General features: G+C 39.7%; 1 protein-coding gene and 1 long non-coding RNA gene across 2 annotated transcripts in view; one reads left to right on the forward strand and one right to left on the reverse strand.

Annotated features, from left to right (window-relative positions):
- Nucleotides 1-106: 106 nt before the first annotated feature.
- The window catches only part of cdk19 (cyclin dependent kinase 19), a 61,316-nt gene continuing 46,941 nt past the window's right edge, over nucleotides 107-14,481 (reverse strand). Inside the window, exons 10-13 of the mRNA XM_067573046.1 lie at nucleotides 14,121-14,218; nucleotides 13,799-13,877; nucleotides 10,399-10,644; nucleotides 107-6,123 (exon numbers count right to left, since the gene is read on the reverse strand). Of these exons, the coding sequence (XP_067429147.1) occupies nucleotides 5,998-6,123; nucleotides 10,399-10,644; nucleotides 13,799-13,877; nucleotides 14,121-14,218 (549 nt within the window). The 3' untranslated portion in view covers nucleotides 107-5,997. The remainder of the gene's footprint in view (nucleotides 6,124-10,398; nucleotides 10,645-13,798; nucleotides 13,878-14,120; nucleotides 14,219-14,481) is intronic.
- The window catches only part of LOC137169728 (uncharacterized), a 38,812-nt gene continuing 30,355 nt past the window's right edge, over nucleotides 6,025-14,481 (forward strand). Inside the window, exon 1 of the long non-coding RNA XR_010924523.1 lies at nucleotides 6,025-6,166. This is a non-coding gene — a long non-coding RNA (uncharacterized lncRNA). The remainder of the gene's footprint in view (nucleotides 6,167-14,481) is intronic.

Consider the following 14,481-nt stretch of genomic DNA (forward strand, 5'->3'; position numbering starts at 1 on the left):
ATCCTCCATCGGGATTGTTTGCAGTCTTTAGAGGTGTGACACAAAGATCTGAAATAATATAGATATATTTAGCTGCTAGCTTCCACATTGTGTACATAACAATATGCTACATAATAATGGGAAAAGAAGAGGACACAGAAGTAAGATCCAAAGAGCGAAGAGAGGAGGCGTGAAAATACAAACGACACAAAATCAAAATAAAAAAATAAAATCCTGAACATAATTCATATGACATCTTTAGCAGATGGACTACTAAAAAAAAAGGCACCATCCACACAAATTAAAACGTGGATCATTTTCATTCCTGTAAAAACAGTGACACTGCGGAATATCTGTGTGACTGAAGTTTTAAAAAAAAAAAAACATGAAACAAGGTGTCACCTTCATTCTACTGTATATTGAGGCGGCACTAACACATTCAGTAACTAGACATGATTTCATGTGAGCATATAGAGAAGAAATTACTCTAAAATAACAAGAAATATGGTCTAGTGATGCCTGGTTTGTCTGACAGAGGTCCCTTTCTATAGCTACTGTAGTTAAGGCAGAGGAAAGTTTAAAAAATGGGTATTATTCATAGATGTATGGAAATAATAAATATGATTGTATACTATCCATATATATGCATTTCTTTACAATATTTAATTTAGAGTACATTTTAAAATGCTGTGAAAAAGAGGACATAAGTGAGTGCCGTCTTGGACTACTATACTAAATATTACAGATTGAATGAATACACATCACCCATCAAAATATAAGAAACCTGTCAACTGCAAGACATAAGTACTGCGCAGGTGAAAGCTTTAGTCTGGGATTTTTTTTTTTTTGCATAGGAGTTGTTTGACAGTAATTTGTCTCCCACTGGAGCCTCGCGCTCAATAATACTTGTGACACCTCGCTTGTGTGGAGAGAAAATTTACAACAAAGTGTCTTGTGTATCCTCACTGCTACTGAGTTTGACTTCAAATACACACACTAAAAGGAGGAGAAAACCTTTGAATAGCTGCTGGTTTTGATCCCCGTCAAATAGAACTGAACAGGCTGTGTCCCCCCCCTGGATCTGTCTGCCAGACTGTCAGAACACAATAGTAGATCTAGAAAAAGATGAACCAAACAACTAAAGCAACATACAGTTTGAAGAGCTCATTTCCAAAATGCTTTACACTCATTTTGGGAGGAAATTCATTACCTGAAGTTTGTCTTTAAAGCTGCACTAATCAATATTTTTATGTTGACATAAGCTCAAATGACTATGTGTAATGTAAAAAAGGGGTTGCTCATAGTAACAAACCAACAGAGAATTATTACCCAACTCTGTCGTTCCCTTCATCTCTACGGAGCTTTTTTAGCCTCTTTTAGCTAATCGTTTTGGTTTTTTCAGCCTGCAAACTCTTTTCAACCTTGTTTCCCGTTGCTGGCATCAGTTTTCAGTGAAAAAAAATCACCCACTGTACGCTAGCTGTCAAGCACAATATGGCAGAAAGGCAAAGTAGCAACTAGCTAGTGAATGTGTACGTATATCTAGCGGCTAAAGAGGCCGCTATTTTTCTCAGGAGTTGTTGAAGACTAAAACAAAGCTAAATGAATAGTGGACTGACTTTCATCAGGTGGACAGGAACATGACTCCAAATTCTGCTGCTTGTGTAAATAAGGAATTATTTGTTAACACGTTAGCCATAGAAACTTTATAGAGAGCTGAAGTAAAACCAGAACTTTCACATCCTGTTCCAAACATAGAAAAAAAAACCCAAAATCTATTCAAAAATCACACTGTAATTTTTAATAACGCAAGCTACTAAAAATCCAGCCGGGGAACATCCTTACTCAACAGTATGTGGTTGTGTTTTTAGGTAGCGGATGTTAGAGCTAAAGGGCTGTAGATTTTTGTATGCTAACAAATGATAGATCATAACAGTTTCAACTTCTAATATCAAGTGCTGTAATAGACACTCATTTATCTTAGAATATGGATAGAAAACCCAAGGAACTTTTTTTTTTTTTTTTTTTAGAAAGAACAACAAAAGAAATAGCCAATCAGAGCTTGCATTAAGTTACAAACTCAAGTGGAACGGTGGCCTGGTGGTGACATCAGCTCTCTAAAAGGTGAAAATATGGCCCTGTTCATAGCTGCCATTAAAATGCGTATTGGGTGATCTGGTCACAAGAAGTACATAATCATTCATGCACCATGGTGGGAAATGAATGACAGTGTAGTGTAGTTGTTGCTGTCTGTCTCTCCTCTGCTCCGCTCCGTGTGTGTGAAGTCGGAGGGGCTGAGTCCTGCCCTCGGTGAAACACAGAGCAGAAAAGAGGAGACAAACTCAGCACGACCATAAATGACAGTAAAACACAATAGAGACTATGTTTCTTTATGTTATTTACCTAATTTATGTGCATTTGTTTCATTTCAGCTCAGTGTGAGAGTCTCTACTGTGTTTTGCTGTCATTTCTGGTCTCGCTGGTTTCTCTCCTCTCCTCTGCATTTCACTGTGTGTGCAGACACACGGAGCAGAGCAGAAGAGAGACAGACAGCGACAACTACATGAGATCTGATCACAAGCGGTCACTCGAGACACATGTGGAGACGCATTCTAACGCCAGGTGTGAACAAGCCCTATGTCAGTTTGGTTTTTAGCTTGTTCTGCTTTAAATATGCGTAAAAAATACAAAATCCAGTCCATAAAAGTCCAAACACTGACATTACCTGCTCTCTTTTGAAAAAGAACATCATAGATTGTTTTTTAATTTGTGCAATTAAACTTTTTCTTAAATAGTACTTTTTTGAATATGTTTTGGAATTAAACTCTTCTGACCATAAAGATCACAGTCAAGATTTGACATGAAAAGTTAATCTACTTTTGCTCCGAATCCCTTTTGCTGCATGTTATGTTTTGCTTTAAAAAGTGGAATCGAGAGTGAAAATGTTTTGCAGAACTAACACAATTTGGATGGAAGTGACCCAAACCCGTCACATCGACTAATAGTCCACCTGGCTGCAGAGAAAGATCCAGTATGGAACACCAGAGCACACTCAGGAGTCACTGAAGAGAGTTTGCAGAGAGATTCGCCTTCTTAACTGAATATAAGGTTTCAGACACCAAATGTACGCATCTTCATATCAACGCATGGAACACAAAGCCTTAAACAGCAACTTTTTTTAGCAGTGTGATGCAAATAATAATGAATATTCTCTTACTGAAAGCGAAGCAGGTGACTATTGAATATCGGCGAAATATAACATGAATTCTGGACACAGCAATATCAGTTCACACTTCAACACTCATGTCTTGCATGTTTTGGTAAAAATTGCTTCAAATCTTGCAACGACACCTACTTGTGTAATTACAGTTTCACATGGGACAGGTCCAGTTCTCTTTTCAGTCACAAGGTGTCAGTGTTTCCTAATCCAACTGCGGGCCACAGATCTGGCAAAAACAGCTCTTCACCCCACCTCCCCATCCCCAATCCCTCTGTGCCCACGTCTGTATCACGGCAAACGCAGTTACAGTTGTAGTCGAGTCATTGGGTGCGTTTTTTAACACAACCTGCACTGTAGCCTGTCATGTGACCGGGCAGGACCAGTGAGGGTGGAGCAAGCTGTGCGGGGATTGGAAAGGGGAGAAGGGGGTAGAAAGCAAATCTCACTCGGGTTTGCCCTTGAAGATTTGCTCTCGCTGCGTGTTATCTGTATTATCTTCAGTGGCGGAAGAACTATACTGATAATAATACAACAATGTAAAAATACTGAAGTATAAATCTGGCATTAAAAATCTTACTCAAGTAAAAGTGCAGAAGTATTTTCAGCCCAATTTACTTAAAGTATCAAAAGTACTGTAGAGTGGCCCGTTTCATAGTGTCATATGTGGAATATTATTACTTCACATATTACATTAACAATTTTTATGTTGCAACTGCTTCAGGAGCAGCTCATTTTAACTACTTTGTATACTGTTGGGCAGTTCAGTCTCTAAAAAGTGTGAAAGCACCAATCTTATTAAGACAATTCTGGCTCTTAGAAACCTTAAAGACTGAATTATGAAAAATCTCACTTGATTTTTAGAAAATACTATTTAAAAAACAAATTGATTTGCATTGAAAACATGCTGGAATCTTCTTACTGCACTGGTGGATCTTTTCACACGTTTAGGATTTCATTATAGACTAAAATGACTTGATAAGAGGGAGATGTTTGCAGGGAAGAAATGCAATGTAGCGGGGTAAAAAGTACAATAATACCCTCTGAAATGTTGGGAAGGAGGAGTATAAAGTGTGTCAACCTTGTACTTAAATACAGTACCTGAATAAATGTACTGTGTTATATATCTCACCACTGATTATCTTTAAAGTTTTTTTCACAGATTGACTCATTAATTAAAAAATAATCCACACAATTAGATGGGTCATTATGTATGAAAATGGATTTTTAAAAAGTACTAAATAGAAAACTACATGTTATAAGGGCACTGAGGATTCACGCTGCACATTTACATCAACACTTGGGTTAACCACTGTTGCTCCTGCCTCCCTGGTGTTATAAAACACACCCATTTTCTCTGAATGTGCCGCAGTCTCTACCGAATGTCTGTCTCAGCGCTCGCGCAGAGGGGCAGAAGGGAAGAGGATGGGTGGTTTGGGGCAACAAAACTCACCCCACGTTTGTTCCAGCTCTTTGCAGATCGCTTCAGTGGTCAGTGCAGTTCTAGTAAGTAAAAGGATGAACAACATGCATAAAAAAACACACACACCTATGCACGCCAACACACACGCACACACACACTCACTCACAGGGCAACAATAATAACAATAAAACCTTAAAAAAAAAAAAACAACAACAACAATCTGACATCAGGCAGTAACAGTCTCATGAAGCATATGGGGTGTGAGGATAAGGGGGAGGGGGCATACTGTTTAGCTGCCCTGTACGTTTTATGCGCACGTTCGTGTTCAGAAACCTTGAAAGTCTTGAGGGTTCACAATGGGTGTCAAAGTGAAGTGTCCACCAGCAGCTCCCGGAAAAAAAACAAAAAAAACACTCCAGAGCTGCTGGCCACAAACGAGAGGCGTCCAACCTCCTGAAACTGCTGTTGTTGTCAGAGGAAACATCTTCACCACGTCAAATGTTGTCTTATCTCTACAAGAAGAGGAGTGAATCAGAATATACACAACTTAGAGCTGTAAAAAGACAACTACTTTTCTTACTTTCCAAATTCAAATCTAGATAAAGAGAGGTCTAAATATAGAAACCCTATAATAAGAAGATTAAGTTAAATTGCGCATTTAATATTTCCCTGCAATTGCATCAGCTGAAGAGCTGATTTTTTTCTGTGTAGAAACATTGACTGTGTGTCTTTTTTTTTTTTTTTTACCTAAAAGGACAGGGTTAGCTCAAACTTGTTCTCCTTTTCTTTTGATTATCCAAGGTCATAGTACACTAGAGATGACAGTAAAGGGCTTTACCTCCTGTATTTCGTCTGATCGCATCCATATGTAACAATATTTACAATGACATCAACTATCAAGGTAAACTTGAAAACTCTAACAAACAAGCGAGAAAAAAAAATCAAATAGAAAAAGGTGCTATATAATGTACATATATGAACACAGCTGCGATTCTTCCTCGTGAGGAACGTTGTGTTTATAAGTGCCACGGTTCTGAGTCTGTGTGTGACGCCTTCACATCTATCTTACATTATTTTCAGTTGCTTTAAAAATGTTTCACCAGCCAGAGGAGGCAGAACTTGGATTTTTTTGGTTCCCGTGTTTTTTTGCCTTCATGTTATAGCGCCCTTGAAGGCTGTCAGATAAGAGGTCAAAGGTGATGGGGGGCTGAAAAGGTGGGTGTTTGAGTTGGAATGATGTAATGCACTGAGGGACGTCCGACCAGGATAAGGGAGCGATGCCTCGGCTGGAGCCGGGGGGTGTATGGTGACATCTGCTGAGGTTGGAGAGGAGGAGGAGGAGCTGACTCCTCTGCTGGTTCAGGAGCGACGCGGAGCCTCAGTAACGGTGGGTCTGGTGGGAGTACTGGGAGCTCTGCTGGGATGACGACGTGTATCCCATGGTGCTCTGGGGCTGAGTGGAACCTTGGACGTTGCTTTGGTAACCAAGGCGGGAGCCGGAGTGCTGACGGAAAGACAGAGGGAAGGGCGGAGAGAAAATCAGAGTGGTGAGCAACTCAATGATGCAACTGAACACTTATTACTTATCTAAACTCTGATTCTGCATTCAGATATATAATGTTGATTCTGAGAAGTCTGCATGGAGCTGTACCAGCTAATGCCCTGTGTGTTATGGTAACTAAGACAAACAATTATTCAATGCTTTGAACACCACAACCAATTCCATTGTATCAGGGTGGAGGCAGAAATTGGTGACAGACATCTTGAAAACTGTCCAAATAAAACTAAAATGTCTCCATTGCAACATAGCAGCAGAGGTAAGTGAAGAAATATGTTTTTTTTTTTGTAATTTGGGTGAACCAACCATTTACAAATGGCAACATGTTAACGACTTGAAGAAACTAGGAAAAAAAATTGGCCCACATTTAAGAACTTAGATCAAGTGTTCCAATTTTCCATTGCTGACCATATCAATATACTGAATCACCATGAGATGTGTCTGGTTGGACAACATCCCTGTTTTGTGCATCCCAGAGTAAAGTCTACATGATCTACGTGATAACTTTGAGAACATAGACACACACACCGAGGTGCAGAGCAGTGTGAGCTCAATGTTAGTCCCGGATGAGTCCCGGGTGGGTAGCTGAAAATGTTTGGTGAATAAAGCATGATGTACTGGAGAAGAGCTGTGTGACCTGTTTCAATTTTGATGAACACACAGGGGTTATAACTAGTTTTATGCATGTCAGCATTAGTTGACTAGTCATGGAGAGTAGCCTGTGAAAAACAGTTGTGTAATAATTTCTGTGGGATCTGGTGACATCACCAGGGTTATTTATACTTAAAGGTGCCCTATGGAGTTTTTTTGTAAACAAACAGTTATGTTTACATTGAGTGTTACTCACCAAAATGTACTGTGCATTTCCTTATGGTCTAATGTCAGTGTCAATGGTGTTGCATGCATTTCCTTCTTTATAAAACATCTGCATGAACATTTTAAATCGTTCATTGTTTGCATCCATGTTTACGTGCTAGAAGTCTTCTTCATTGTCTTTGCTGCCACATTGCTTCTTGCGTGTTACCAACAGTTGATCAGTAGAATAGCATGAAACCCACAACAGGAGATGTGTATTGCATCACCCAGATGCTTACACTGGTGTATGTCCTTCCTCATTGGTGTGCACGATAAAACAAAACCCACTCGTAAAAACATTGCTCTATAGTGCTACTGGTGGTCAAAAACTCCACCGAGTACCTTTAACTTCTGAGACTACAAGTTAGTAGAAAGCCTGCATTACAAACTGGGAGTATGGACACTTAATAAAGACGTTGGAATTTAACAGGCAGAGAGGGTGTAACAAACATTTCAGTTGATTTGCATTATAGGAAGTGTAGGATTCCGTGTTTTGGAACTTCACCCATACTATGGACCAAAAGTCAGGAAATCTTGATCTTTGCTGCTTCAATTTTAATCATTCTATTTTTCAAAATCTGTGTCTTGTTTCCAAATTATATGAAACTGAAATAATCTCGGGAGTCATATTTTCAAAGATAAAATATTTTTGCCAACAGAGAATGCCATCACCTGCATTGAAAAGCAGTGAAGAACAATGCTGGACATCCGTGATCAGTTGAGTCACAGGATGACAAGAAGCTCTCTGTCAGGACCAGACACCTTAGCTGACCTGATTACATATCTATACTACATAGTCCAGGTCACATGTGCAATCGTTTGTTGCGTCTGTTTAGCTTCATTGGGTAGTGGTGCATGGTGGGATAGCCTGTGGGACAGAGATCAATGAGGGGAAAACTAGGATGCTGACAGCACCGTCAGACAGCTAACCACTCTCCTGGTATGTCAGTCCACTCCACTGGTTTATTTATACATCTGCTGAGGCCTGACAGCTATCAGCTGTCTCACATGCAGCCTCAGCCCCTGCTATATACACTCAGCAGCCACTTCATTAGTTACACCTGTGCAATCTGATACAATCCAATACAACAGCTCTGCCATAAACTCTACATTTACGAAGCTTATACATTTTCAGGTTTTGTTGACATTGTCAGAAAGGTGATAATTCTACTTTATGTTTATTGTAAAAGTGTAAAAGCGTTCCTAATATTTTGCCCTCCTCATGTATGTTAATGGAGTGGACAAAATATTAGGAACACCATTCAATATAATGAACACCAACACTATCCACTATGACCTCAATAATAAACATAAAGTAGAATGATCACCTTTCTGACAATATCAACAGAAACTAAAAATGTATAAACTTCCTAAAAGTAGAATTTATGGCAGAGCTGTTGTATTGGATTGCATTAGATTGCACAGGTGTACCTAATAAATGGCCGGTGAGTGTATATACATATATGTACATGTGATATACTTATACATATGACTGATAGCGTCGCCCCTGTGTGGACCAACCAACAGAGCACAATCATACAGAGGCAGGAGAGGTCAAAACAGTCACCTCTATCACACTTTGCTCTCTGCAGTACACTCACTGACACATGCTCTCGCTATCCCTGCCCTTATTTCATCACACTCTCTCAACCACTCAGAAATGTCCCTCTCTATGGCCCTGTGATAAGACTAGAGCCAAAGATACAACAGACGCCAGAATAGGAAACAAAAGCTAGCAGGCACCACAATGATTTGCTATCAGCTCTGTCAGCAGGACGGTGTGGAATGTACAACGCTTATCAGTCAGCCGGCAGGTTGTTGTTGTTGTCCGCGCTACACGTGTAATTGTATGTGTTTATGTCGTCCGTAACGGATGCCACATGGACATATATTAGACCGCTGACATTCCTTTACGTCTGTCTGCATTTAAAAGGAATGTGCATCATCTCCACGTTCTCCATATCTGACTGTTATGCAGAAAGGAAATAAATAGTAGCATTGGCAGGCTAAGACACAGCTACAGGGATGGAAAATAAAATGTGAACAATATTTACAACCTCTGCTGCAAGCGGAGATTTCCATTTTTGACTAACCTGTCAAGACTCTTTAATGTCAGAAAATTGTTTGTTTTTTGTCTGAACAAGAGTCCAAAACCCAAAGATATTTCCATTAATTATAAAAAACTGTTGTTGATTAATTTTCTGTTGACAGACTCGAATGAATCAATTAATCAACTGTTTCAGCACTAAACCACAGTGAATTACTTATATCATAAAAAGCATGGGATTATAAATCAAAACATTGATAAAATCTTCTATCACAGTATATCATGATATAATACATTTTCTGGAATTTGAATTGAAAGTAAAAACAAAGCAGATAAATTAAAGTACTTTCTCACATTCAGGCATAAATCCAGTCCTGCCTGCTGACTGCTCACCCACAGATATCAAGGGGATAGAGTCTGTCTCATAGTATGTATCGTCATATCCCTCAGTCCTAGATATTCCCACAAAAAAGTGGAACAGAGTGTTATCAGTTGAGCTATTTTTCATCAGTGTGCAGTAGCAGTAATGGCATGTGATCTCCGCAGGCGAGCAGGAGGAGTGCATTGACGTGGGCAGGGTGCACACTCTTGGAATTCCAAACCGAAAACAACAATACTGTGGACACAGATTGAGAACTGTCCCTTTAAACTCTTGTGTTTTTAATCTCTTCCTGTTTACAAGGTGAAACTTGACTGAATGCTCGTCAAAGGATGTTGTGTATGTAAATGTGAGAACCAATCAAGTGGAAAATACTGGGTAGAACAAAGGCTTCACAAACAGTAGTAGTACGGTTTATTGTGTAATCCAGTCAGCATTAGTCAGATTAGGAAAAAAAAGCCACTATTGAAACTTGAGGTTACACCGAACTGAGTTACATCACAACTGTAGTTACACTGAAGCTTTCACCATCTTTACAGTTATCCTATATTTTTCTTATTGTTCACAAATCCCATGAAAAGACCAAACAACAATGTGTTAGTCTGTTTCTCAATACTTTCTGATGTCTCTACCCTGCCTGTAGCTCTCAGCCGCATATCCCATAAAAATACACTTGCATTTTTAAAACAGTAAGCTCAGTCATCTCCTAAAACAGCTGGGCACTGTTTTTAGCAATGTTACTTAATAAGGAGGAAATAGTGCATTGGCTGGGAACTATTTTAAGCTGTGGATTAATACATATTTGGTGCTCTAGTGAGTATATCTCCAGCAGCAGGACGGTGGTTGTGGGACTGAGTCAGAATAAACATGTTTTTGGACAACGATGATGCTCTACAGCACAGAGGACATATCAGATTTTGGATACATTAATCCTACTCACCTGGTACTCTGACTGTAGCACCCCGGTGCCTGAGGAGGCCCCAGAGGGCCCAATCCGAGGTTTCTTGTTCGGGGGCCCCTGGTCCTGGCCGTGCTGTAAACCCCCGCCGGTGGTGGCTCCCGTGGCTCCGGAGGTGCCGTTGGTTTGGGCTGAGCTCTGCTGGGAGGGGGCCTGCTGGGCTGTCGTCTGCTGCTGGTTCTGGGCCTGAGTCTGGCCTGTTGTCTGCTGGTGCTGCTGGGTCTGGTTCTGCAGACGCACACACGGGGAAAACCGACAAAAGCTTAACAGAAGTGATTAAGAGTCTGGCTCTAGGGAGTGAAGAAGGGGTAATCTGATTAGAAAACCCAAAAATAAGTGTGTATGAAATCACGCTGGTTGTAATAGTTGTTTTATTCTACCTTCTGTTAGTTCTGTTTTTTATATATTTGCTATTCTTTTCTGCCTCTGTGATCCACTTTCACACTGGGATGGCTGACGTGCTATCTGACCTGACTAAACAGCAGCGTATCATTTCAAGGAAACATCAAAATAAAGAGAAACTTAAACTGAACATGTGACATGACTGTACGACTGACGGGACAAAGAGAGGAACATAAAGTGACTCAGTTTGAAGCCATTTGTTTTGCGTTTGTAACTAGACAATACAGTGTGTCATATTGTCCGTTTATGTGTACGTGTATACCGTATCCAGCCGGCTGAACCGGTCAGACTTTGTTGCTAAGACACAATTTTCCGGAATTTGCGTCGCTAGCTCAGCTCGTAACGCTTCCTACGTGACTGAGCCGAGAGAGCCCCTCACACTCCTCGACCTCTGCGGTGAAGCAACACACTCAGACCAGGTGTTGCTTCCTTGACAGCGGCTGCTAATGTGATGGATTCTCAGAAGCTGCATGGAGGAAAGTATCCTCTCTCTCAGAGCTAAATCTCCTTTCAGTGATCTGCTCTTTTTTTTTTTTTTTAATACCATGCAGCTAACATGCACCATGCTTTGATGAGAGGTCTCTCAGTGTGTCCCTGCCTGTGGCAAAGTCACAGCTGAATTCCTGTAGTGATTTATTACACTGTAAAAATAGCTGAAAGAACAGAGAAGAGACTGTTAGTTCTAATGGGTTGCAGATTTCTAAGAACTACTCCAAACTGTAACATTTTTCATTATGTAACATGATCTGCTCTTTTATAGGTGTCATGTAAAACTGCCCAGACACATCTGGCACACTCAGATGATCAAATTATTATCTAAAATGCTGCGTGGTACTTTCAATCTTCATTCTACACTTCTGAGAAGCTGTAATTAACTTGAGGAGTCACAGAAATAAAGTAATATAAGTGCAGAGTCGAAAAAATTGTACGTCAATTTGGTGGAATATTTTACTTCTGAGTTCACGTAAGAAAAAAAAAAAAACCCATTAACCACCCAATTCAAAGCAGCTCACTGTGAATTTTAATACAGCCACACACAGTGATTCATGTTTGCCCACAGTTATACCTTGCATTCAAGTTCAAATTAAACTGTTTATTATCTACAGCAGATAACAATTAAACATGACCACTCCTCATCTATGATGCTAAACTTACTGTAAGGTTTGACTTGCCTCCAGACTTTGTGATTCAAATATTATAATTAATAAATAATAATGACACAAAATGGCAATCTAGTCTGGTTATAAACGGATTTACAGCCAGGCGTGTGGTCTACACCCGGTGCGGTGGAGGTTCCTGCATCACGACTGCTCAAATCTACAGCATAAATGTACATTTTATACATTTTGTGTATCCGTTTATTTAACGCAGTTTCCCTGCCTTAATGATGATGATGTTTTAACCATTTAAGACATCAATCAGCCAGTCATGTCTGTGGTCTTTACATAAAACAGTGAACTCTTTATGTCAAAGCATGGATGAGTTATGTTAGCGTCATGGTTTTTGGTTTTCACTAAAAATGCATAATCATGAAAAAAGGAGCTTCCATTCCCTGCTTTGATAATATTAAACATCAACTGTAGTGAAAAATTATCTGAGCCAGACCAAATTCTGCTAAATTACCTGTCAAGGAGATTTTAAAATATATTGGAGAATACTCATATATTTCAGCCACAGCGGCCATTAGATCAAACTGCTCTGCCATCACTGTCATGTGGCTAAAGTAGATCATTTTTGACCATAAATGAAAGATTATAAAGTGAGAGAGAGACTGGAAACATCTAAACTCTGCAGTCTTTACATGTAAAGGTGATGTGACTGCTGCACTGCTGCTGTAAGCACACACAATCTCACTCTAGCAGGCTCCCAACTGGTGTGAGGTTTGCACACTTCTGAATCAGATGATTGTCACAGGCTGTGTAAAAGCATAGGTCAAGCATATATATAGTACAGTATATGTAGCAGCAGCAGCAGCATGACTTCCTCTGTTAACAGAATCTGAAATAAAGTGTTATTTTTCATAACTGCACTGGTTGGAAGGGATTATTCTACTTATACCATGTCCACTCACCAGCAATTAAAATATGTAATCATAGTAAGTTTGTTGTTTAAATATATATTGTGCAATAGCAAATTGTAAAGTTTGTGTCAGCAATATGAAACTTGTTATAAAAATTATGATTGCACTGTGTATGAGTGTTACTATTTTATGTATATCATGATAAATTGTTCCTATTTTGTACTGCAACTCTGAAACATCAGCAGACTCATCAGCTGAGGTTAAAGGAAGTTCAGTATTATATTCGTAAAGAGGAAGATGTAGAAATTAAAATGCGTTGGAGAAAGGGTGAGACATGTCATCTGGGGGTCAGTTGGGCAAGATGGCTCTTGGACAGGAGAACTGAAAGCACACATGATGTTATCTATGAGTCTGTATTTTGATAGATTAAGAAAAGAACTGTAACGCCCACTTAAGGAGTATAAAAGCCTGTTATAACTGCTCCACTGGAAGCCTTTTTCTTTGTAACCTCATCTTGTGTGTTGCATTGTGAAACGCTCCTTCTTGTACAAGAAAATAAATTCTGTTAAATTTAGATACTTCGGCTCCGGACCTATTGTTTAATGGTCATTAAGAAGAAATTTGTTTAACAAAATTAAAATACATAAAGGAGGAGTAACCCTTGAAAGCTGTGGTCATTGAGTCATGTGATTATCTGAAAATAACGAACAGCCTCCAGCCAATCAGAGCAAAATATTCTCTGTGGCCATGGCATAATTCAAAATGATCAACAAAAAATTACAACCTGGTTTGCAGTGTTTTACTCACACTTACATATTAATATGTCTCACTGTTTTGAAAGCTATTATGAAAGTGATGAGATGAAATGCTGGAGTTTAATTTAAACTCCAGTGTGACCAGCTGACAAAATCATTTTCAAACTGGGACGTGTTTTCTCAGACAGTAGAACTGGATAATTACCTTTTCTGTTTTCTCCTCTGGCTCGTCTTCGTTAAGAAACTCTCGTTTTGGGTAGGGGATCTGACACCCAGCAAACACACTAGAGGCAACAAGACAGAGTGGGTGATTAAAGTGTTTCTGCGTTAACATACCGTACCACTGTGGCCCCCCACTACGCCAACCGAAAAAACATACTCTCCCCTAAAACACAGGATGAAAAACAGGAAGGCAGGTTAGAACGTGTAGTTCCTCCTACTTAAAAGAGTTAATCACTGTGGGGCCTGTTTTTCTTTTACTGAATCAAGACAAAGGAAAGCCTTTTGCAAAAGTTACTAAGGCTCACTCAGTGGTTGGCAACGGGTCCTCCAGGAAGTAGGGGTCCTGCAGCGCCTGCTCCGATGTGATCCTTTTGGTGGGGTCCATGGTGAGGAGTTTCTGGAGCTGAAGGCAGAGAAGAACAGCAGTGTTTCATTGTTGATTAATCTGCAGATTATTTTCTCCATTAATCAATTGGTCTGTGAAATGTTAGTGGTTAATGGTTAAAAAATGCAATTCACCATTGCCTAGAGGCCGTGGTGAGGCCTTCAATTTGCTTGTTTTGTCTGACCAAACAGATTCTTAAGATATTCAATAACCAAAGACGGTTTCCAGGAGTGAATGTGTGTAATTGTGTGAACGGGGTGTTCCTGAAAAAGAGAGTCTGG

The sequence above is a fragment of the Thunnus thynnus genome, chromosome 18 (assembly GCF_963924715.1).
Source record: "Thunnus thynnus chromosome 18, fThuThy2.1, whole genome shotgun sequence".
Classification (NCBI taxonomy): domain Eukaryota; kingdom Metazoa; phylum Chordata; class Actinopteri; order Scombriformes; family Scombridae; genus Thunnus; species Thunnus thynnus.